We start from the raw sequence: 24917 nt of genomic DNA, 5'->3' as shown, positions 1-24917 counted from the left end.
GACTCCATAGACTTCAAAGAAGCCCTGGCCAATATGAATTGTGGCACAGCTAAACTCTATTGAAATCCCCACTAGAAAGCACACCTTCATCCAACATTACTGATCAAGCAGGCTCATCTAATGCCAAGGCCAGTCCCAAAACAGCTGAGGACACATCACGGATCATCTAAAATCAACAACCCACCACAGATCAAAAACTACTGAGGCTTCTCTACCTACCTTCCTAAATTATGGGATGATGGCTAATAAAATCATTAAATACTGAAGCTTTATCTACACACAGCTTTATGTACTCTCATTGAGTTACTCGTACAATTCTTTCATTACTTGTGTCCTTCAATTAAATTACACCCTTACAAGCAAAAACATGTTGGGGGACATTTTAGTGAGTAATGAATAAATACACAAAATGTAACTTTTATCATCTTATTTTTTGACCAGGATTAGTCCTAACACAGGACTGAGGATCTTAAATTGTAAATCATTATGTTTAGAACAGGCACAATCAATCTGCATGACAAAATTTCTTCTTGTCATTATTGGTCTGCAAGTTAAAATTCTATTTTTTGTTATTATTATATTTTATGCGTTTTTCTACCAATTTAGCATAGTCAACTCCACTGCTGGGGATCCCCGATTTTTTGCAGTTGAGGAGGGTATATTGCTGCTCACGTCTCCTCCAACTCGCGCGCAGCACAGGCGCTTCTCTATCTGCCAATCAGGGACCTTACACAGCATTTGAAGACCCCGCCCACATAGTCCGGTATCCCTCCCTGCAGGCACTGCCAATTATGCCCCCTAGATGGCACCCAGCCGACCGGTGGCAACGCCGAGTTTCAAACCGAGGAGTTCAGAATCTCGGCACTGGTGTGCTAGTGGAATATCCCGCTGCGCCACCTGGGTGCCAAAATTAAATTTGTTTACGTAATATAATTTTTTATATAGTAATAAACATTTTTTCTTTAATAAATACACAATATTGATCAAACAATCACAAGGCACCACACATTTACTGTTACTTACTCATACTTAGGGATATTTCGGGAAGCCAGTCCACCTATTTTATGTTTTTTATTGTATGTAAGGTCTAACAAAACTGGCATACCCCCAAAAAACCCATGCTGACACAGGGAATACATGCCAAAAGACAGCAACCAGAAGCAGAGTTTAAACTTACTCATTTTGAGGCAATGTTCACTGCATTTAATTAAATTGTAGCTTTTTAATAATTTTAGTTTATTAAAGGAGGTTACTAAACAGGAATAAATTAATTAATTAATTTTAGCCCAGTTAACTAAAAGCTACTACTGACACATGCATTACTGAGTCTGGATATATTCTACAGATCTGATGTGTGAATGAGATAGTATTGTGATTAAGACAGTAAAGCATGATCAGTAAACGCTAAGCATCTTTGTGAGGATATTTCTCTACATCCCTGCAAACAGATTGTTGCTATGGCAACAGAGTCTCAGGCCATATGCTTCACTGGGGAGACATGAACAGCTTGTACAAAATACTGGGCTCAGCTCACCATTAAGTTTTTTAATGCACACACACACACACACACACACACACACACACACACACTCTTACATAATCAAATCATCAAACTACTTTTAAAATTAGACAATTAAAGATAGCCCAAGTGAACACACAATGTTTATTAAATGATGATACCATTTATTGGAGGAAAAAAATTGCTCAACCCTACCTGGCCCTATGTGAAAATAAAATTTCCTTAGCAACTAAAACAACCAGTTAATCAAATTAAGTTGACAGTTGAGTTCAATTTCACTAGCCAGACCCAGATGTGATTACTGCCAGACCTGTTAAATCTAAACATCACTTAAACAGAACTAGACTGGCAATGTAAAGCAGGCTGGAAGGTCTCAAAAATCAGCTCAATGCCAAGTTCTAAAGAGATTCAAATTTACTGAAATGGAAATGGTACAAAGCCATTGCCAAGGCTCTGGGACTCTATTGAACCATAGTTAAAGCCATTATCTACAAAGAGGGAAGTTTGCCAACAATGAAGAACCTTCCCAGGAGTGGCCAGCCTACCAAAATTTCACCAAGGACACATCAACGACACATCTAGCGTGGAGCTAACACAAAACATCATAAGAACATCATTCCAACAGTCAAACACTATGGTGTTAGTGTGAAGGTCTGGGGATGATTTGCTTCTCCAAATCAGACTCAGATCAGAACTGATGGAACCATGAATTCTTCTCTATGTAATAAAATCCTAAAGGACAGTGTCTGCTTGTTAGTTTATGATCTAAAGCTCATGTGCAATAGGAATTTACAGCAGGACAAGGATCCGAAGCACACAAGCAAGCTCACCTCTTAATGACTCGAGTAACAAAATTGCCAGGCTGTCACTTTTGGGCCCTTGAGCAAGGCCCTTAACCTTCAATTGCTAAAACAATATACTGTCACAGTACTAGTAAGTTGTTTTTAATAAAAGCATGCTGAAAAACCTTCAAAAATAGCTCTCAAACACCCTCCCAATTTTGCAGAAGAGTGAGCCAAAATTTCCCCACTATGATGTAAAAGAGTTTTGCACAACTCTGTATTCTCAATTGAGGATAGGGCTTGGAAATGACAATTCCAAAAATATAGACAGTTTAAGCTATTACTAAAGCGTTTGTGATTTAATAGACCACCTAATTGCATCCAAACTCCAGCTGTGGGTTTAAGGTTGTGCAGAAAAAAATGGGGGTAATTTACTTTCTGCAATGCACCACTTTCACTGGCAGCATAACAGATCCACAGCATGATACTATCACCACGCTTTACAGTAGCTGCTGTGTGCTAGAAAATTACCCTCCAAATATACTTCTGGCCAAGAAACCTTTACTGTCTGTCTGACCACAGAACTTTCCAGCAGTCCTTAAGCCCATGGTTATCAGTGATGCTCACATTAAGGTTATTTAAATGATAAATATGACTAGAGATTTTTGTAACAGACTATAAAACGAATTATTAATGAATGTTTTTGTGTGATAAAAGTTTGTAAAACACTTATTTAAAAAAAAAGGATCTGAGTTTGCAAATAAAACTAGATTCATTATATATATACAGTGTATCACAAAAGTGAGTACACCCCTCACATTTCTGCAGATATTTAAGTATATCTTTTCATGGGACAACACTGACAAAATGACACTTTGACACAATGAAAAGTATTCTGTGTGCAGCTTATATAACAGTGTAAATTTATTCTTCCCTCAAAATAACTCAATATACAGCCATTAATGTCTAAACCACCGGCAACAAAAGTGAGTACACCCCTTAGTGAAAGTTCCTGAAGTGTCAATATTTTGTGTGGCCACCATTATTTCCCAGAACTGCCTTAACTCTCCTGGGCATGGAGTTTACCAGAGCTTCACAGGTTGCCACTGGAATGCTTTTCCACTCCTCCATGACGACATCACGGAGCTGGCGGATATTCGAGACTTTGCGCTCCTCCACCTTCCGCTTGAGGATGCCCCAAAGATGTTCTATTGGGTTTAGGTCTGGAGACATGCTTGGCCAGTCCATCACCTTTACCCTCAGCCTCTTCAATAAAGCAGTGGTCGTCTTAGAGGTGTGTTTGGGGTCATTATCATGCTGGAACACTGCCCTGCGACCCAGTTTCCGGAGGGAGGGGATCATGCTCTGCTTCAGTATTTCACAGTACATATTGGAGTTCATGTGTCCCTCAATTAAATGTAACTCCCCAACACCTGCTGCACTCATGCAGCCCCAGACCATGGCATTCCCACCACCATGTTTGACTGTAGGCATGACACACTTATACTCCTCACCTGATTGCCGCCACACATGCTTGAGACCATCTGAACCAAACAAATTTATCTTGGTCTCATCAGACCATAGGACATGGTTCCAGTAATCCATGTCCTTTGTTGACATGTCTTCAGCAAACTGTTTGCGGCCTTTCTTGTGTAGAGACTTCAGAAGAGGCTTCCTTCTGGGGTGACAGCCATGCAGACCAATTTGATGTAGTGTGCGGTCTATGGTCTGAGCACTGACAGGCTGACCCCCCACCTTTTCAATCTCTGCAGCAATGCTGACAGCACTCCTGCGCCTATCTTTCAAAGACAGCAGTTGGATGTGACGCTGAGCACGTGCACTCAGCTTCTTTGGACGACCAACGCGAGGTCTGTTCTGAGTGGACCCTGCTCTTTTAAAATGCTGGATGATCTTGGCCACTGTGCTGCAGCTCAGTTTCAGGGTGTTGGCAATCTTCTTGTAGCCTTGGCCATCTTCATGTAGTGCAACAATTTGTCTTTTAGGATCCTCAGAGAGTTCTTTGCCATGAGGTGCCATGTTGGAACTTTCAGTGACCAGTTTGAGAAAGTGTGAGAGCTGTACTACTAAATTGAACACACCTGCTCCCTATGCACACCTGAGACCTAGTAACACTAACAAATCACATGACATTTTGGAGGGAAAATGACAAGCAGTGCTCAATTTGGACATTTAGGGGTGTAGTCTCTTAGGGTTGTACTCACTTTTGTTGCCGGTGGTTTAGACATTAATGGCTGTATATTAAGTTATTTTGAGGGAAGAATAAATTTACACTGTTATATAAGCTGCACACAGACTACTTTTCATTGTGTCAAAGTGTCATTTTGTCAGTGTTGTCCCATGAAAAGATATACTTAAATATCTGCAGAAATGTGAGGGGTGTACTCACTTTTGTGATACACTGTATATATCTCCTTCATGCATTTTCTCCCCTTTACTCCCTTTTTTTTTACGCGTCCAATCATGCTTCCTCTTCACCAATGCTGATCCCCACCCTGATTGAGGAGAACGAAGCTAACCCACGCCCCCTACCACATGTGGGCAGCAGCCGTATGCATTTTTGTCACCTACACATTGACGAATGCAATGTGAATCAGTAATGAGTAGGCAGAGACACACCCTGACAGCACTCTTTTCCCGTCTCTGTGCAGGCACTATCAATCAGCCAGCAGAGGTCGTAATTGCATTAGTTATGAGAAAGTCCCTATCCGGCTTTTTAATATCTTACCCCTATCTGAACAACAGGCCAATCGTTGTTCATCTGGCTGCTCAGCCCAGCCGGCAGGCAGAGCTGAAACTCGATACAATGTATTCGAGATCCCAGCTCTGGTTCCAGCGTGTGTTTTTACCGCTGCGCCACCGAGACGGCTATTATAGCAATTTTAATATTGTTTCTTATCGTTATTATTGGTGGCTATTACATGTCTGTTGTGTAGCCTTTATATGTTTAAAGATACATAGTGAAATCCAAGGAATTATACAAAATTCTATTGAAAAAGAAGGTTGGGGCACTCAGGTGGCACAGCATTACCACCACACTACCCCACTAGTGCTGACACTTCAAGCTTGCAAGTTCAAATCTCAGCACTGCTAACAGCCAGCCGGATGCCTACACAAACAATGACCGGCTAGTCCGTGGGACGGAGGGCCATAGAGATTACTCGGAGGATAATGGAGATCATTGCGTGACTGTGTGTGCACGATATGGATCCCCATAAGAACCAGCCATATGCAGGTGAAAAGAAGCGGTCCACTACTGAACACTTGTCGAAGGGACTATGTCATGGTGCAGCCCTCCTTGGTCAAGAGTCGTGGTCTGCAGCAGTAGAAGCAGAAATACAAATCGGGTAGTTGGATACGACTAGATTGGGAGGCAAAATGGGGGGAAATGCATAGAAATGAATTTAGAAAGAGTTTAGGGAGTTTGACTGATGTTCTTTCTGTGTACTTCAGTTCCTTCCCATCCCTAATATGAGACAATATGCAGAAAGATAACTGGTCCTACACTGTGATGGTTGAGTGTGATGTCCTGTGATGGATTGGTCCCCAATCCAGATGTTTTCCTGTTTCCACCCAGTTTCCAGGTAGCATCATATAATGATGTGATTTACAAAATGAATCATTTGTTTTGCAAACAGTGGCTCTTAATATTGTAATCAGAGGCGTACACAATCTACTGTATACAATTTTTTGACATCCTTAATTTGTTTCCACATGGTCTGGGACATAAATTACTTATGTCCCATCCCCCGCTTTGTCCATTACCCCCCCCCCCCCCCCCCCCCCAGTGTTCTATTTCAGTACCAGCTTACTCAGTTCTCTCTCTCTCTCTCTCTCTCGTCTCCCATGCCTGAACAAAAACACACGACTCACTTCACCACATCTACCCTATAGCAACACAGCATGTACACATAAACACGGAGAATTATAATGACGTCATCTGGGCTTTTTACACCATCCGAGAATACATACAATAACAAACCATCAGCTTCATTTCTAATGAGCCAATCAGGACATCATTTCACACAGCACTAGCACAGCTCAATACATACACAAACACAAGAAACAGAGCAGGTGAGCTGTACATCATTACTGCTATTACAAAACAACAAGAACAAAAATAACAATGAGATCATCAACATCCTCCCCTTCATCAGCTCTCTGCTCATCACTCACATGCTCTCCGGACGCTCCTGAGACAGACCGGGGACCTGTCCTTGCTCGGTGGACTCCACTGCTCCCATTCTCAGCTACGTTGGCATGAACTTCTTCGTGCCACCCTCCTCCTGATCCCCCACCTCCCCTCTCCTCCAGACGTCAGGACAGGAGAGTGGAGGGTGAGGTTATCGTTGCGGTAAAACGAACCCAGATACGATGGCATTAGGGGAGGCAAAGCTTAGCATCTGCTCATCTTTGCCTTATAATCCTTTTCTCCAGTGATCTCCAGATGACTGTCTGCCTCGCTCGATCATTCAGTCTGCTTTTCCATGGCAGGGGGAGGAGGCTGAGCCTCTGTTGTATCCGTGACAACAACAGAGCCTTAAGGGTAGCTATGTGGAACAGTGTGCAAAGGTATTAAATGAAGATGGAGGGAATATCCGAGGGAGGAGGGTGGAAGATGATGCTGCTTGTTTTGTTCCTCCCCTTGCTGAATTGATAGGTCATACGGTAAAGCTACTGCTGGTTATCCTCCTCCTCTCCACATTAATTCCTCGTACTTTTCGAGTTAAACAATCAAGCAGCTTTTTCGCGTCTGTCTGCACACTCCTATCTGAAAATGGAACGCAGACAATAGAGCACCCCACACTAAGCTCTGTAACACATCCCCCACTGTGACTCTCTCACCGTCTCGATCTTTCTCGACAAAGCTCAGTAAGGCCTGATGTTTCAAAATACACCTTTCAACAATTTTACTTCATGTTTCTTTACTCTTCAGCTGAAAAGAGATTGCTGACCACAAAACCATTTTCATATAATGGAAGTTTCCAGAAAGAATAAATAATGGCAGCTTAAATCACAAGGCGGTAAACAACAGACCATATGAAAGATCTTTGTGTGTGACAATTCATGTTATATTCATTTAATTTTAGTTGTACATGGTGGCCCTCTGTTTCTTTTTATTGTCTCAAATATAAAAGCACTAGCACCATTTTAGATACCTCTAGTGCTTAAAATTCCATGATTTAAAAGCATAAAATAATGGCAAAATCAAGAATTAATAATGAAAACTGTACGCAATCATTTACAAATAATATAGTCAAATACTAAAATTATATATATATATACACCGATCAGCCATAACATTAAAACCACCTCCTTGTTTCTACACTCAGAGTAGGTATTATTTGGGTGGTGGATAATTCTCAGCACTGCATTGATACTAGCATGGTGGTGGTGTGTTAGTGTGTGTTGTGCTGGCATGAGTGGATAAGACACAGCAGCGCTGCTGAAGTTTTTAAACACCTCACTGTCACTGCTGGACTGAGAATAGTCCACCAACCAAAAATATATCCAGCCAACAATGCCCCATAGGCAGCGTCCTGTGACCACTGATGAAGGTCTAGATAATGACCAACTCAAATAGCAGCAATAGATGTGCGATTGTCTCCGACTTTACATCTACAAGGTGGACCAACTAAGTAGGAGTGTCTAATAGAGTGGACAGTGAGTGGACAGCGTATTTAAAAACTCCAACAGCGCTGCTGTAACTGATCCACTCATACCAGCACAACACACACTAACACACCACCACCATGTCATTGTCACTGCAGTGCTGAGAATGATCCACCACCTAAATAATACCTGCTCTGTGGGGGTCCTGACCATTGAAGAACAGGGTGAAAGCAGGCAAAAAAGTATGTAGAGAAACAGATGGACTACAGTCAGTAATTGTAGAACTACAAAGTGCTTCTATATGGTAAGTGGAGCTGACAAAGTATTTAAATACGCTTATTTGGGCGGGGCGGGGATCCCAGAGGAAACCCACACAGACACGGGGAAAACATGCAAACTCCGCACAGAAAGGACCCGTGCCGAATTTTCCAGCTTATCCTAGACAACAAAATAAAGGACAACACGGCAACGTGGCAATTAAATTTGACAGTCCCAAAGGAACCCCTGCAGATAGCTTGACCATTAAGCTAATTAACTCAGACTTAAACCAAACTACAGCTGGGACCAAGAAATTTAATCTTCTAAGAGAGAAGATGAAGAAAATATAAGAGAAAAGAAAGAGTATACATGCCTAAAGGGGAGACACTGTAGCTCTCACAAGTGCACCCAATCTGTACAACTCATACTGATTTACAGTGAGCCAGGAAGGCTGAAATATAAGGATTGCACATCTTTTGTTCACAACAGGGAAAGCAAAACAAAGGACCTTTTAGCTCCATGAGCCTCTAGCCTATTCGCTTTCAGCACTAGAGAGTTTGAACCAAGCCGTTCAGCTGGCTGGTCGCCACTTTCACATTTCCTCTGACTCCTAGATTAAGAGAGAACGGAAAATCAGCTGAAGACAGACCTTAATAGTTGCAATTTAAATACCACAGCTGTATTTTTCCTCTGCACCCACTTACTGTGTACTCCAGAGGGCAGCAGTGTGCAGACTCAGACAGACAGTGTCTGTACAGCACCATAAACATTTACTACCACAGCACGACGAACAGAATGCTAATAACAAGGTCTGTCAGCATGGCTGAGTCATCCAGACCTGTTCCTTTATTCAAACAATGCAATGCTAGTAAAATACTTTATTTAGGGGGTGAACAAAGCTTTTATTTAACCATGTGTGGCCAAACACATAGCAAGAATTTTAGAAGCCTTATGTACAAACATACATCGATCAGCCATAACATTAAAACCACCTCCTTGTTTCTACACACATTGTCCATTTTATCGGCTTTACTTACCATATAGAAGCACTTTGTAGTTCTACAATTACTGACTGTAGTCCATCTGTTTCTCTGCATGCTTTGTTAGCCCCCTTTCATGCGGTTCTTCAATGGTCAGGACTCTCCCAGGACCCCTACAGAGCAGGTATTATTTGGGTGGTGGATCATTCTCAGCACTGCAGTGACACTGACATGGTGGTGGTGTGTTAGTGTGTGTTGTGCTAGTATGAGTGGATAAGACACAGCACCACTGCTGGAGTTTTTAAACACCTCATTGTCACTGTTGGACTGAGAATAGTCCACCAACCAAAAATATATCCAGCCAACAGCGTCCTGTGGGCAGCGTCCTGTGACCGCTGATGAAGGTCTAGAAGATGACCAACTCAAACAGCAGCAATAGATGAGCGATCGTCTCTGACTTTACATCTACAAGGTGGACCAACTAGGTAGGAGTGTCTAATAGAGTGGACAGTGAGTGGACATGGTATTTAAAAACTCCAGCAGCGCTGCTGTGTCTGATCCACTCATACCAGCACAACACACACTAACACACCACCACCATATCATTGTCACTGCAGTGCTAAGATCATCCACCATCTAAATAATACCTGCTCTGTGGTGGTCCTGTGGGGGTCCTGACCATTGAAGAACAGGGTGAAAGCAGGTTAAAAAAGCATGTAGAGAAACAGATGGACTACAGTCAGTAATTGTAGAACAACAAAGTGCTCCTATATGGTAAGTGAAGCTAATAAAATTGATGGTGAGTGTAGAAACAAGGAGGTGGTTTTAATGTTATGGCTGTTAAATGTACAGTATATTTAGACTTGCTACTAAAATGAAGCATGCATGTATTTCTAATTTCTGTACGATTTATGTATTTAAATAAATGTGGTAGCATAGTGGTTAATGACCTGGACTACTGATCAGAAGGTTGCATGTTCAATCCTCACTAATGCTAAGTTGCCATTGCTGGGCCCTAAGCTAGGCGCATAACCCTCAATTGCTTGCACTGTCACAGTATACCATTGCATTGACCAGCCCAGCCCAGAATTTTTACAAAAATGAATAAAAAACAAGAGTTACAGTATATTTCAATTCTAAGTTCTCTGGCATCTGCCATTACCCTGTGAAACGTGTATAAGAACCTCATACCAATTAGAAGCCTATTAATTTTGTAAATGCATTACACATTACACTGATGCCATTTTTATAACAATCATCAAAGGGAGGGTGTAGCTTAAGCCCTGATGAGTTCATTACAGCTTAACACATGGTATTTAGCCTTTGCCTGCTATTTTGACTAATCTGCTAATAAAATCTGCCTTAAGCAGCTGGTAATAAATGACATCTTTTGTAGAGTAATGTTTCTATGACTCACACAGAAAGAAGCTGGCACCTCGGTGTGGTTCTAATTAAGACTAGCAGGAACAGGACGGACAGAACAATAGAAGTGACTCAGCACCTCTAACAGTAAGTTGTCTTCATCAATATCTGCATGCCAACAAAAGTTTAAACCCCAATTCCAAAAAGCCATTTGTAAATTGTTTTACAGATATTTAAAATAGCACTAAAAAGAAATAATGATTGTTTTAAAGGATCAATTTTACAGATTTTTTTACATGGCCACTAGTTGCTAATAAAATGCTTGCAACCCATTCCGAGGTAATGCAGAAAAAAAATGTAAGACTGGGAAATTTGGGTAATTATCAAAAATATGTTTTGCAAATATTCAAATTTACACGGGTGAAAAGGTAACAGATGATGCTATCAGGGTATGAAAGGTGTATTATTCTGTATTACAAGCAAGGATGGATCGAGATTTGTATATACACAAATTATGGCATATATTCAAATATATTTGTATATGGTTTCATAGTTTAAGAACAACATTCTCAGCATACTATTACAAGTAGATTAGGAATTTCATCATCTATAGACTATAAAAGGAATCCTGATGAATCTTTGTGCTTGAAGGGCAGGGACAATAATATTAAATGCCACATAAATGGGTGTTTATGTTTTAGATATATTTACATGGGCTCAATAATACCTCAGAAAACCCTTGTCAGTAAACAAAGGCTACCACTGCATCTACAAATTCAAAACTCTACTACACAATGCGGAAGCCATGTGTGTGCCACAAGGTAAGGGGCTCAAATAGTGCCAATGGCATGGGTAATTTACAACTTTGAAGACATCATTGATGCTGAGGGGGTACACATTTAGATGAAACATATGCTGCCTTCCAGATAACATCCTAATTTAGAAAATGTTACAGCATGGCTTTGCAGTAAGAGAGTGCAGGTGCCATACTGGCCTGCCTGCAGACCTGTCTCCTATTCAGAATGTGTGGTGCATTATAAAGTACAATAGAACACAATGGTGACATGTTTATCAACCAAGAATGGGTTACATTTGTACATTCAAGACAGGTCATGTAACACCTATGTCCCGCTCTCAACAGTTTAGGAAAGTTTTGCAGCCATCAAATTTACAATACGGATTTTAGAATCATTACTGTCCCATCTTTTCAAGAAGTGAATTAAAACTTGATTCACATTTGTAACATACGACAAATCCTTTTTAAAAACACTACCTTTTGCCTAAAACCAGAGACAACAACTGACCTCAAACATGCATAGATCACACTGGACTACTCATCAGATCAAGAAAAGGAAGAGCAAGCTACCTAGCTGTAGGGTGCTGGTCGTGCTGGAACTGCAGAGGAAGAACTGGAGATGAAGGCACCTGATCTGGGTCAGATGAAGGACAAGCGGTAAAAACCACGGGAACAGACTCAGGTTCAGGCTCTATAGGAGGACTCTCTGGGGGGGTAGAAGGTGGCGTGGGGAACTCGGCATTGACTTCAAACAGGTGAGCTGGGAGTGCAGAAAGTAGTAGATGCTCCTCTGGGGGTGGGGGGAAGTCAGGGTCAAACTCGCTCTCTTCAGCTGCTTCTGTCAGCTGGGGCCTGGACAACACACACAGATGTACAAACAGGGGTCAGTGGGATTCTCTATTACAACATACTAAAATATAATACAATAAAATAAGGCATATGTGAGAGAGGGATGTGGTAGTGATATGTTGCAATTCTTTGACCATTGATGCAGATATAAATTAAATAAAATTCCAAAGAATTGGGTTGGAATTAATACATTATAAGTTAGGTGTTAGGTGAGCTGCTATGAAAAATAATCAGATTTAGCAATCATTTTAAAACATATGTGCCATGGGCTTAGTGCAAATATATGGTTTCCCAATCAACTGTGAGTGATATTACTGAAAAATGGAGGCGTTTAGAAACCACAGCAACACATACTAGGTGGCGGGGATGCCAAGTGCTAAGGCGCATAGTGCATTAAAGTCCAAACACTCTGCTGACTCAACTGTCATTAACATTAGCACAAAAATTATGTGCCAGGAGCTTCATGGCATAAGTTTCCATGGCCAAGCAGCTACATCACCAAACACAACACTTACCGTCGGATGGATTGGTGTAAAGCACACTGCCACCGGACTCTGTAGGAGTGGAAACATGCCAAATGGAGAGGTCATGCTTCTCTATGTGGCAATCTGATGTATGAGTCTGGGTTTGGCAAATGCCAGGAGAACGTTACCTGCCTGACTGCACTGTGGCTACTGTAAAGTTTGGTGAAGGGATATTGCTTGGGATTGTTGACCTAGTCCCCGTAGTTCCAGTGAAGCATACCAGGACATTTTGGACAGTTGTATGCTTCTGTTGTGGGAACAGTTTGTGCTCCTTTCTAGTGCACAAAGCATGGTTTACAAAGACATGGCTGGGTGAGTTTGGTGCGGAAGAACTTGACTGGCCCGTACAGTGATCTTAACCACATCAAACATTTTGGGGCTGAGCTAGAACAGAGATTACGAGCCAGGCCCTCTTTTCTAACGTCAGTGTCTGATCCCACAGTGCAATTCCCACAAATAAGCTCCAAAATCTTGTAGAAAGCCCTACTGGAAGAGTGGAAGCCCAATATAGTCACTAATATGGGGGGTGTTGTAATTGTAAGAGTAATGTGTAGCGGTTTTAATACTTTTGTCTATAAAGTGTGCATATACACCGATCAGCCATAACATTAAAACCACCTCCTTGTTTCTACACTCACTGTCCATTTTATCAGCTCCACTTACCATATAGAAGCACTTTGTAGTTCTACAATTACTGACTGTAGTCCATCTGTTTCTCTGCATGCTTTGTTAGCCCACTTTCATGCTGTTCTTCATGAAGGTGGACCAACTACGTAGGAGTGTCTAATAGAGTGGACAGTGAGTGGACACGGTATTTAAAAACTCCAGCAGCACTGCTGTGTCTGATCCACTCATACCAGCACAACACACACTAACTCACCACCACCATGTCAGTGTCACTGCAGTGCTGAGAATGATCCACCACCCAAATAATACCTGATCTGTGGTGGTCCTGACTATTGAAGAACAGAGTGAAAGCAGGTTAAAAAAAAGTATGTAGAAAAAGAGATGAACTACAGTCAGTGATTGTAGAACTACAAAGTGCTCCTATATGGTAAGTGGAGCAGATAAAAGGGTGTGTAGAAATAAGGAGGTGCTCATAATGTTATGCCTGATCGAAGTATATATATATATATATATATATATATATATATATATATATATATATATATATATATATATATATATATATACACACACACACACACACACACACAAGACATGTTATAATTGCTACTGACCCAAGGAAGATGGTAAATTCCCAGTTGGGTGCTCAGACAGGCAGAGCAGCAGTTGCTCTTTGTGAGGACCAGCCTTCTGCCATGCTCTAAAAATACATCTCACTCATAGCGCCCAGCCTCAACAACCTCCACACACCCCTAACAACTGTGCATAGCAGAGCGCTGGCCTGTCATACACACTGCATCCTTTAATTAACCCCGGCAAGCTTCATTTATCTTCAGCTTTGTACATCTCACACATGATATTTAACCTCAATATAGTATTAGTCTACTGTACATACTTATCTGTCTGTCTATCATAACTGTTATACAAAAATACACACTTCTCTGTTCTCAACCCCCATATACAGTCTTACAGTTAGTATAATCACTGAGCAGCAGCTGTATTCTGGGAAATAGGCTAAGGCCTCAGTCAGCGTTTAATAACAAACAGAGAGTGTTAAAAGTTGCCAAAATAGCTGATGTATCACCAGCTATAAAAATAACAATAATGTAACTGGTATGTGCTGCAGCAATTTTCACATTTTTTAACACTTCTTCAGAAGCAGTCTTCTCAGTTAGCAAAACAGACTAAAGGTTATCAGCTATTGTAGTGAAGCTCCGTTTACACAGCCAAAAATATCTCCTAAATATTCTTTATAAAATATTATTTATTATTTGTTATCTAAAGCAAACATATTGCTGAAGACAGATTATGTAAACCATCCAACTATCTGTTACATATAGTAATAACACATAAATACTTTCCTCTAGCATTCAATATTTACCCTCTTCTTCTGCAGGAATAAATGTTTATTATAAATGAAATAAAGTTGAGCAGATAAAACATGAAATATTTCAGGTTCATCCTGTCTGCAATCAAATAAAAGTCAAAGTAAATGTAAGAAACTGTGTTGTTTTTTATTTGCTTTTTCCATGCCGTCCCAACTTTTTCTGATTTGGGGTTGTATAAAACTATGCTACCTCCTTAAGCCCTGTCACTATTACAAATCAGAAGGCTAGCTAGCTAAGTGCTAATAAACTATTACTGAAGCTATTAGGTAAACACAAGGTGGATTTCCACATAAGACTCTTAATCAAAAAGTCATCCTTTTGATTTAATCATAAGCAAACCAAATTTTCCATAATATGTACGTTTGTAATATTAGCACAGCCAACTGCAATTAAATTCTTTTTAACAACTCCAGGAACACCAGAATCCTCTTATTGGCTTACCTTTGTCCAGCCTAAAAGCTAAAATATTTAATAAATAATTCACCTTACAACCATCTATAAAGTTTACCTCTTAAGAAGGATGAAATATCTGAAACATGTCAACTGGCTTCATGTTTAGGTTGGAGGGGGGGACATTAATTATACTGTTTTTCTTATAGTAAGCATGTGCAGATGTACTTGTGGCTCATTTGAACATGTCAATCAGACACCTAATCACTTTTTTCTGTAATACAGATTATACACTGCCTAAATTTTCTAATCTGAGTAGCGTAATAACCTGACATCCAAAACTAGAAATAGTGGCAACTGTAGAGGAAGCAAGATACTTTTATTTATGCTGTCTTGTTCTTTATCAGTCCCTCCAACTTTCTATTGAGTCTTGCCATTTTATAATTAACAGCACTTTTTGTGAGTCTACATGCTACAGCAACATCACATAGAGAAATGACTAAACTACAGTAACAACTGTTGAACTCAGAACTTACCCAGTGTTGGAGTTCACAAGCCCGAGTGAGTTCAGACTACAGCATGGAGTGTATTCCCTTCAGTCAGTGCACTTAAAATACCTTACACAGCCACTTCATGGCCCCAGTCTCCAAAAACACAGTCATGCATTCGGACTCGCTCACACTCTGGAGTGTGCTCCTGCATTTTCCCTTTGTTCCACACACACACTCCTCCAAGAATGACCTCATGTCATGGTGTTGGTGAAAATAGCAAACACATATGTATGGCTGTGTACACACCCACACACACATATGCCCAAGCATGCTGCTGAATTTCTTGGAACACATCTGAAGCAGACTCCTGCTTTAAAACTAAGCTATAGCCACACTTGTGCTCCATTTCACAACACACATTTCTAATGAGAACTAACAAGCTAGCTACTGTTTGAGTAATAAGAAGCAAGTGCATATTTTCTTATGTTTGGCAGTAAGTGTAGTGTCAAGAAGGTATGTCTTATTACTACAATAAAATAGTTATTTAGATTACACTCAAAGGCCTATTAGACATTTTTATAGAATGTTTCGGTATAAACATTTCTACTGTTCACAATATTTCTGTGAAATTAAGGATTTTATCATTCTAATTAATGTTTATTCAATTTCATTGTGTTACATTGATTTCCAAAAAAATGAGACATTTTGTAAAGCACAATAAGCAAGAACCTCTGTGATTTATTAATTCTCTTGAACCTTTAGTTAACTGACATAAAAACAAAAAACTGCCACTATTGGGCCCCTGAGCAAGGCTTAACCATTTTGTAAACAAAGATATTTTTATAATTCAATTTAATACAACAAACTCAGAAACGTGGGGACAGGCATGTTTAACACCGTGTTGCATAACCTTTCCTATTCATAACAATTTTTAATTGTTTGAGAGGGTGGCATGGTGGCTCAGTGGTTAGCACTGTCGCCTTACAGCAAGAAGGTCCTGGGTTTGATCCCCAGGTGGAGAGGTCTGGGTCCTTTCTGTGTGGAGTTCTGTGCATGTTCACCCCGTGTCTGCGTGGGTTTCCTCCGGGAACTCCGGTTTCCTCTCACAGTCCACAGACATGCAGTCAGGTTAATCGGAGATGCAAAATTGTCCATGACTGTGTTTGACATTGAACTTGTGAACTGATGAATCCTGTGTAATGTGTAACTACTGTTTCTGTCATGAATGTAATCAAAGTGTGTAAAACATGACGTTAAAATCCTAATAAATAAATAATCATTTGAGAACTGATGACACTAATGGTTGTAGTTTTGTAAATTGAAATTTTGACTATTCCTGCTTGATGTGAGACACCACTGTCTGGTTCTCCTTGATGTTCGTCATGATGCACCATACATTTTCAACAGAAGACAGGCATGACTGCAGGCAAGAAAGTCAAACACACACACTAGTGTGTCCCATAATTGTGTCCACTTATTTTTTGAAAAAATGTACACCAATCAACACACATTTCGTTTTATTAGCAGTGGCTGCTATATGGCCTTTAGATGTTATTTTATTACGGCATAATTTAATAACTTATTTTGATTCAATTATCTCTGACAGAACAATGTACTGCATACAGAATAAAAATACAGTTTGTGAAATAGTTCCTTATATGGTCCTGGAGGTTAATAAGGTTTTTTTTTTACCTGATATCTAGTGGGTCCTCGGGCTGTTCCTTTAATTCAGTTGGGCCCTCCTCAGCAGGGTAATGGAACTCCGGTTCAGCCTGAGCCCTGTCAAAGGGTCTGGAAAGAAACAAGCAGAGAATCAAATCAAGAGACGATCAAGAATGTGTCACAGCACAAATATCCCATGAGCAACTGTTATCAGTCTCTGTGAGAACTGGTGGGTGTGTATAAGAATGGGCTCTTTCTTGCCCCAAAAGGCATGAGTTGATGTCATGGCTTAGGTCACCGCCAGGGCATAATAGATCATGGTGGTGATTGTCTCCAGTTTTACTCAACATGTAATCTAACCTTTTACAAAACCAACAATGTTATAAACTTGACATCTACTTGTGGGTACTTTTGTTAACTTAAAGTCAGATATATGTAAGCTTATGATAGATTATGTGATGTGATAGATAAAAATACTTTGGTAAATCAATCTGATACATAGTCAACATGTAATATTCAAGGCTGCAGTACCTGTCATCTGCAGATCCAAGCTTACACTCCTGTTGAGTATGAGAGATGGCGGCTGCCTGCGTTAATGCTTTTAGCGAGTCTGAACTTTCACATGACCTTTCTGTGTCTGGTCTCTCTTTTTTTGGATTCAGCTCTATTATGGGGTCAACAGCTGCACCTGGGCTGTCTGAAACTTCCTTAGACACACAAGTCCCAATAGTAACTGCCCATTCCTCATTTGTGGATGTACATCCAGTGCTCTTATTACCGTCAGTCTTTTCCTTCTGTGCTACTTCGCTGACCTCCCCATCTGTTGAGTTAAAATCATTTTCACTCTCAGTTTTTGATACTTCAGAGGCTCTTTCACGCATTATCTGAATAAATGATTTTGTTTCATCATTACTGGACTGTGTTTTGGTACCGAGTAATGTCTGGGAAGGGTCCTGTGACTCTGACACCATGGAAATGTCTTTGTGAGTGATGTTTGATAACTGTTCTGAGGCAGAGTCCTGTTTCTTTTCAGACTTCAATCCATCACTGCATGTTGATGCTAACAGGTCAGTGTCATCGCCTACTGTTTTCTCTGCAGAGGAGAAAAAGTTGTCCGGGAGGTCTTTTATGGTCCCTTTCTCGATGTCTTGCTCGCTCTCATGACTTTCAGGCATTTTGACAAGTTTCCGGCTCTCTGCTACATCATCTTCTCTTTTCTTTTCCTCGCATCCGTTTATCTCTTCCTGTTCGTGCTCAATCTGATTGGCCTCTGATGAAACACTTGTTTCTGGGTTCTCTACAGTTTCCATTAATGTAATACATTCCTGTACATCTGTGTGTTGTGCTTCAGGATGGACCGCATCCTGCCACTCTTTGTTCTGTGCATGGCTAGGTTCTAGAAACGTCTGGTAAGTCTGAGCTTTATTGGTCAGCCCTGCATTGTCCCATTCTTGAGGAGCACTTTCCACTTTTTCACTTTCCACTTTCTTATCCAGGACAGAATCCAGAATGGGGGAGGTCATTAATGTGAGCTGTTTATCACTGCTGGACGCAGTATGCCCTGCTTTCTGTTCATTATTAAGTCTCAGAGTTTCAGACACCTCAGGACACTTGTTGTCAAAGGTGGATGCACTTAAACACTGATCCTCTGTTTTTATTTCAGTGTGTGGAGTGTTTGAATTAATACAAGGCTTAGATGAATCGTTTTGAGACACTTCTGCTTTACAGAGGTCAGCTTCAGCTTCATTTAGATTCACAGGTTCAGCAACACAGACCTGCGGTTCAATGGTACAATCTACAAGTTCGCTCCCACTTTGTTTTAATATGTTTACAGACACTGATGATTCTCTCAGCTCAGGTTTCACATCTTTATTTTCAAATAATGATGTTGTTATGTCTACCAATTCTTGATTTTCTGTTTTGTTTTGGTTCGCTTGCTTGCTAGATTCCAGCAAACCCTCAGTCTGAACATCAGACACCTCAACACACTTGCTGTTCTCCCACTTGAAAACATTATAACACTGATCCTCTGTTTTCTCTACATGACGTGAGGTGCTAGAATTTCCAAGCGGCTCGGGTGAATCATTTATGGTCAGTTTTACAGATTTACAGTGGTCAGAAATTGTATCCTCCAGTTCGCCAGGTTTATTCACAGTAGCCTGTGATTCCTTTGTAGAGTCCAAATGTTTGCTTTCAATTTCCTGTAAGACTTTGACAGTTACAGATGATTCTTGTAGCTCAGGTTTTAGCTCTGTAGTCTCAAGAGGTAAAAATTCCACAGGTGGGCTTTCTGAAGATTTGCACTCCTGACTGTCTGTCTTTTTTTGGTTTACTTTATTGCCAGATGCCTGCATACCACCATTCCTGACACTGGATACCACAGGACACTTGTTGTTGCCAGATATTACTGCACTGAAACAGTTATCCTCTGTTTTACCTTCCTCTTGTGTGATGCTGAATGTCTCAAATGGCTCAGATGACTTATTTATGTCTAGATCTCCTGCTTTACCAAGGCCCATTATGGTTTCCTCAGAGCTTCCAGGCTTATTGACATTCTCCTGAGGTTCAGTGATATAAACTTGGACTTTGTTATCACTTTTCTGTGATTCTTTGACAGATGCTGATGATTCTCCCATAAGTTTTAGCTCTGTATTTTCAAGAGGTGCTGTGGAAATTTCTGGTAATTTCTTCTCTTGGATATCTATTTGTTCTTGGTCTGGTTGTTTACCAGATGCCTTAATAACATCAGTCTGAACATTTATAGCCAGGTTAATAGTCTTAGCTTCCTCTACATGTTCAGGCTTATCCATGCTTGCCTGAGATTCACTGGAACAGTCCAGAAGTTTGCTTTCATTTAATTGTGAAGAACTGACAATGAACAATGACAAATCTCTCAGCTCAGACTTTGTATCTCTAAAAGTTGCATTTGAAATACCTGGCAACTCTTTTTCTTGATCATCTGTCTTCACTTGGTCTCTCTGGCTGTTAGATTCTACAGTGATATCAGGATTTACACTGGGTAACAGAAGACATTTGCTGATATCAAAGTCGGCTGTGCTGAAACTACCGTGCTCAGTCTTCTGTTTATTGTCTGAGGGACTAGAATCATCAGCAGACTTAGACAAATTATTCGCAACCAGATCTACAGTTTCACATAAGTCAGACTTGACTTTCTGAAGTCTTTCAGGCTTATCCACACTGATCTGTAATTCAGAGGTGCAATCTATAGGTTTGCTCTTACTTTCCTGTGACTCTTTGATAACAGACACTGGTGATTCAAGAGGTACTGCTGAACCGCCTTCCGATTTACTTTCTTGTCCATCTGTTTTCTTTCTGTTTGTTTGGTTGACAGGCAGGATATTAGTCTGAATACTGGATTGTTCATGGTGTAAGGTCGTAGAATCCTCTGCAGTTTTATTTGACTCACCTGTGACCAGTTCTGCAATTGTTGAGAGGTCAGGTACGGCTTCCTTGAAGTGTCCAAGTTTATCCACACTAAGCTGTGATTCACTGGTACAATCCAAAAATCTGCTCTCACCCTCTTGTGAGGCTTGTGTGACTGACATTGGTGATTCTCTCAGCCTAATCATCTCCTGTTCTACTTCTGTTTTCTGTTCATGTTGCGATGGCTTAGATAAATCATTCACAACAACACCTTCACAGAGTTCAGGTTCCATTTCGTTGAGAAGTTTAGGTTTATCGTCACAGACCTGTGGTTCAGTGATATAATCTTGAGATTCGCTTTCATTATTCTGTGGTGCTTTGATGACAGACACTGGTAATTCCTTCTGATTTGGTTTGATTTCTGTCATTTCAAGACGTGCTGTTGAAATACCTAACATTTTACTTTCTTGATCATCTTTCTTGTTCATTTTTGTCTGCTCTGCTTGGTTGTCTGATGTATTGTTATTGTTGTCAAAAGTAACCGTACTGTGACACTGATCCTCAATTTTCTGCCCATGGTGTGAGGTGGTGGAATTCCCAAGTGACGTTAATGAATCATTAACAGCCGGTTCTGCAATTTTAAGAACATCAGGTGTGGCCTTCTTCTCACTTTCGGATTTATCCTCACTGACCTGTGATTGACTGGTACAATCTGGAAATTTATTCTCATGTCCCTTTGATTCTTTGATGACTGACACAGGAAATTCTCTTTGCTCAGGCATCTGTTCTGTATTTTGAAAAGGTATTGCCAAAGTTCCTGACAGTTTCCTCTGCTGATGGTCTATCTTCTGGTCTGCAAGGTTTGCTTCTTCAACAATATGTTCTTTTAAAACAAATGCCATGCCATTAACTTTTAGAGAGATGGTTCCAAGTTCTGTTTGTTTAACACTGGATTCATTTTTACATTCCTTTTCATGAAGACGAACATCTTTCCCAGTAGTGCTGTTGCCTATCTCTTTCACCAACATGACACTCTCCAGTTTATCCATATTAATACAGTTCTCATCTTCTGCACCACTTTTTAATGTTTGTTTGGCCTGTTCTTCAGAACAAGCACCGTTTTCCTTGACTTTTTCCAAAGAGACACCATCATGCACCTCTGAGCAATCAAATAAAGGTTTTGGAGTATCCGTAAATTCCTGTGATGACAACGCCTCAGGATTATTATTTACACCAGGTGCCAAATTTAATTCACTTAATGCCCTCTGATGTTGTGTGTGGTCCCTCTCAAAGCATACCTCCTGTTCGACTGGAATGGATGGATTAGAAACTTCAATTAAAGCCCCACCACCACTCTGGACTTCCTTTGTAAATGAATCAGACAGGAAATTCACTTCTGAAAGCTTTTCATCTAGGAGTTCTTCATTGTTAATGTTTCTTTCTTCTTTTTGTATGTTCTCTTGATCTTCGTTTATGTGTTCTTCAAGGTTTTCAGAGTTTTGCTCTTTCACAACAAGTGAATTATCGATTGACTGATTACAATTTGTCTTCTCATCTAATGCATTAGGGTTCACTATAATGGATTTTTCCTTTAGTTGGTCACCACCCTTTGCAAAGTGTTGCTCTGTTACCATTTGGTTTTCCCCTTCAGAATGTTCTTTGTGTATTTTCACTGTGGCTGTAGGTAAAATCTGTTCAGTAGTTGTTACATCCTCAGTAACTGTGGCATTTATGGTAAAGCCACATGTATTCTGTGTTGAGACCAGACTTGTATTAGGGTCAGTGTCAGAATCTTTATTAGCTTTTGTTATATCCTTTGTAGTAGTTGAAATTGCTTCTTTCTCAACATCCGTATTGAAATGTCTCTGTACTTCATCTAATTTAACATCCATTTTATGTTTCCTATCTCTAGGGTTCTTGTCTAACACCAAATTACTAACTTCCTTTTCTGTAGGTGTTAACTCATCCTGCATGGAAGAAGCAAGAATACAGGACGATATGTCATCAATTTCCTTTTTGTCTTCTTTTGTCTCCAGGGGTTTAACATGCTCATCAGGTTTTTCTTTAGTATCACTTCTCATCCCAGCTTCCACATCACTTTCATTGTTCAGAGTGCTAACATTATTACATTCAGAGCTGCAACTCAATTCCTCTCTTGGGATGGAAACATTATTGTCATTATTGACTTCCCAATGAGTCAGCATGGGGCCAGGAGGCCTAAGTGCAATAACCGCTTTAGCATCGCTGTGACTGTTGGGTAAAGGAAAGCTGCCTTCCAGTGGACAAACACCACTCAGTGCAGGAGGCGTGGAATATTTTGTACCACCATTTTGACCTGAGACTGTTTCATATTTGAGCTCATTTATGTGCTCTTCAAGTTTTGAATGAGGATATTCCTTTGACATCTCAGACGAATGGTTCGTATTTGGTGTGTCTGTGCTGTAGGTAGGCTGACTGGATGGTGTGTTGTCTATTTCTGCGCAAACAGAAGAAAAAGCTCTAGATGAGGATGCTGTTTCTTCCTCAGATCTTTCACAGCATTCCTGACACTCACCTCTCAGTGGTTTTGAATCTTGCTGCACAAGAATGCTTTCCAAACTGCCTTGACATTTTTCTTCATTTTTACCAGTGGCTGTCACATCATATTTGTCTGACTTATCATCTTCTTTGGTAATCACCAAGACCTTGGTATTTGTTTCTCCGTTAGAGATGATAGGGTCAGATGTCTGAGTGATAACAGTATCTTGCAATACAATCGTTTTTTCATTAGTACATTCCACTGATATTTCCTTCAGGCTGCCCTGAGCGATGATTACAGTTTCATCATTTGCCTGCTTCTCTTCACTTTTCTGAAGCACCTCAAGATTTTTGTTCAATTGAGTGTTCTTCTCAGTGGCATTTGGATTACTATTACTTGGTGGAGATGATAACTTCTCAACATCTTTGTCATTTGCATCATTCTCTATTTCAGTGTTACTCTGAGCTTTGGGATTGTCATTTACAGTCTTTACCTGTGTCTCCCAAACCTCACCGGTACCCTCACATGCTCTGCCTGACTTATGCAGAGGGTCTGGTTTTCTGATACTAAATACCCCCTGATTGTTAAAACTCTCACTTACTGGGTGCCGCAGATTCTCATGAACCGTTAGTGGTGGCAGAGAGGCAAACACAGCCACCCGGGTGGACATGTCGCCAGTTTCCTTTACTGATGGAGTTCCATCCTTATAGCTTTTAGCCATGTCGCTCATGTCCAGCTGAGAATGATGTTGGTCTTTACTCCCCTGATTTGTGTCTTTTTCTTTATCCGTCTTGTCCTGTTGAATCCACAGCGTGTGTTGTACCTGTTGATTGCTGAATTGTACTGCGGGATCTTTATCATCTGCTGAGACAGCTGGCAGTTGTGAATTATCACTGCTTGGCAGTTTTTCAGCCAGTGCGCTCTCATTCACACAAGCCTCTTTCTTTAGTGTTGTCTTCCTCTCTGTATCCGTCCAGTTTAGGATGAGGACAGGGGGGGGGGGGTTTATCGAGCTGCAGGCGATTGCGTTGCTGCTGGTCAAAGGAGGTAAAGCTGTTTCATCCGTGTCCACTGTAACCGAAGAGGCATCTTTATTTTTTTGCTCCGTCACCACCTGTGTCACTATGTTGTCATGGAGAGGATTCTCTGTCAAGGACTCTCCTCTTAGATGAAATGCCTGATGTCGGAATGAAGTCAGCGCTCCTCCCGTTTCTTTTCCTTGCCCGTACTCTTCGCTTGCCTCTGTTTGTCCCCCTCCCTTTCTTACCGGTGATTCAGTGCTCGTGTCGTTCCAGTCACGTCCGTCTCGGAGCCGTGGTGAATATGCAATGATCACAGTGCTGTCCTCAACGCTGACTGCGCTCGTCTCATTCTCTTCAGCTGCATAGTAAGCATCCGTCCCAAGGGAGCCCTCAGCGTTTAGACCTCCTCCCTTTACTTCACTCTCCTCCGAGTTGTGTGGAATTTTGCCGCTACATCCAACCTCACATGATGATTCTTTCTCTTTCACCTCCTTCGCAGGTGAGTTATTTGTATTATCAGAGATGAGCAAATTCAGTTGTCCTTCTACTGACAAAATCCCATCCTCCTTTTCCTCAGAACTTACAAATTTGCCTTTTTCCTGTAATTCTAAGGGTCCTTTCTCTACTGTCTGTTGGGCGTCCCTAATATGGTCTTTTCCTGCTGCCTCATATTGAATCATTTCTGGAATAGTGGGAGTCGTTATTGGCAACATAAAATCTACACACAATGTTAA

The 24917-nt window shown here is 40.8% G+C and overlaps 1 protein-coding gene across 7 annotated transcripts in view; it reads right to left on the bottom strand.

The window, feature by feature from the left end:
• The window catches only part of tacc2 (transforming, acidic coiled-coil containing protein 2), an 85970-nt gene that overhangs the window by 29704 nt on the left and 31349 nt on the right, over positions 1-24917 (bottom strand). For 5 of the 7 annotated variants that reach the window (XM_062995612.1, XM_062995615.1, XM_062995616.1 and 2 more), the window contains exons 1-3: positions 17791-19816; positions 17290-17388; positions 11899-12180 (exon numbers count right to left, since the gene is read on the bottom strand). In XM_062995612.1, the coding sequence (XP_062851682.1) occupies positions 11899-12180; positions 17290-17388; positions 17791-19778 (2369 nt within the window). In that variant the 5' untranslated portion in view covers positions 19779-19816. Of the gene's footprint in view, positions 1-11898; positions 12181-17289; positions 17389-17790; positions 19817-24917 lie in introns of those variants that run through there. The other 2 variants (XM_062995618.1, XM_062995617.1) reach the window with 1 other exon arrangement.

This window comes from Trichomycterus rosablanca, chromosome 5 (assembly GCF_030014385.1).
Source record: "Trichomycterus rosablanca isolate fTriRos1 chromosome 5, fTriRos1.hap1, whole genome shotgun sequence".
NCBI lineage: Eukaryota > Metazoa > Chordata > Actinopteri > Siluriformes > Trichomycteridae > Trichomycterus > Trichomycterus rosablanca.
Note: the sequence above shows the minus strand (reverse complement) of the source record. Positions and strands in the feature narration are given on the sequence as shown.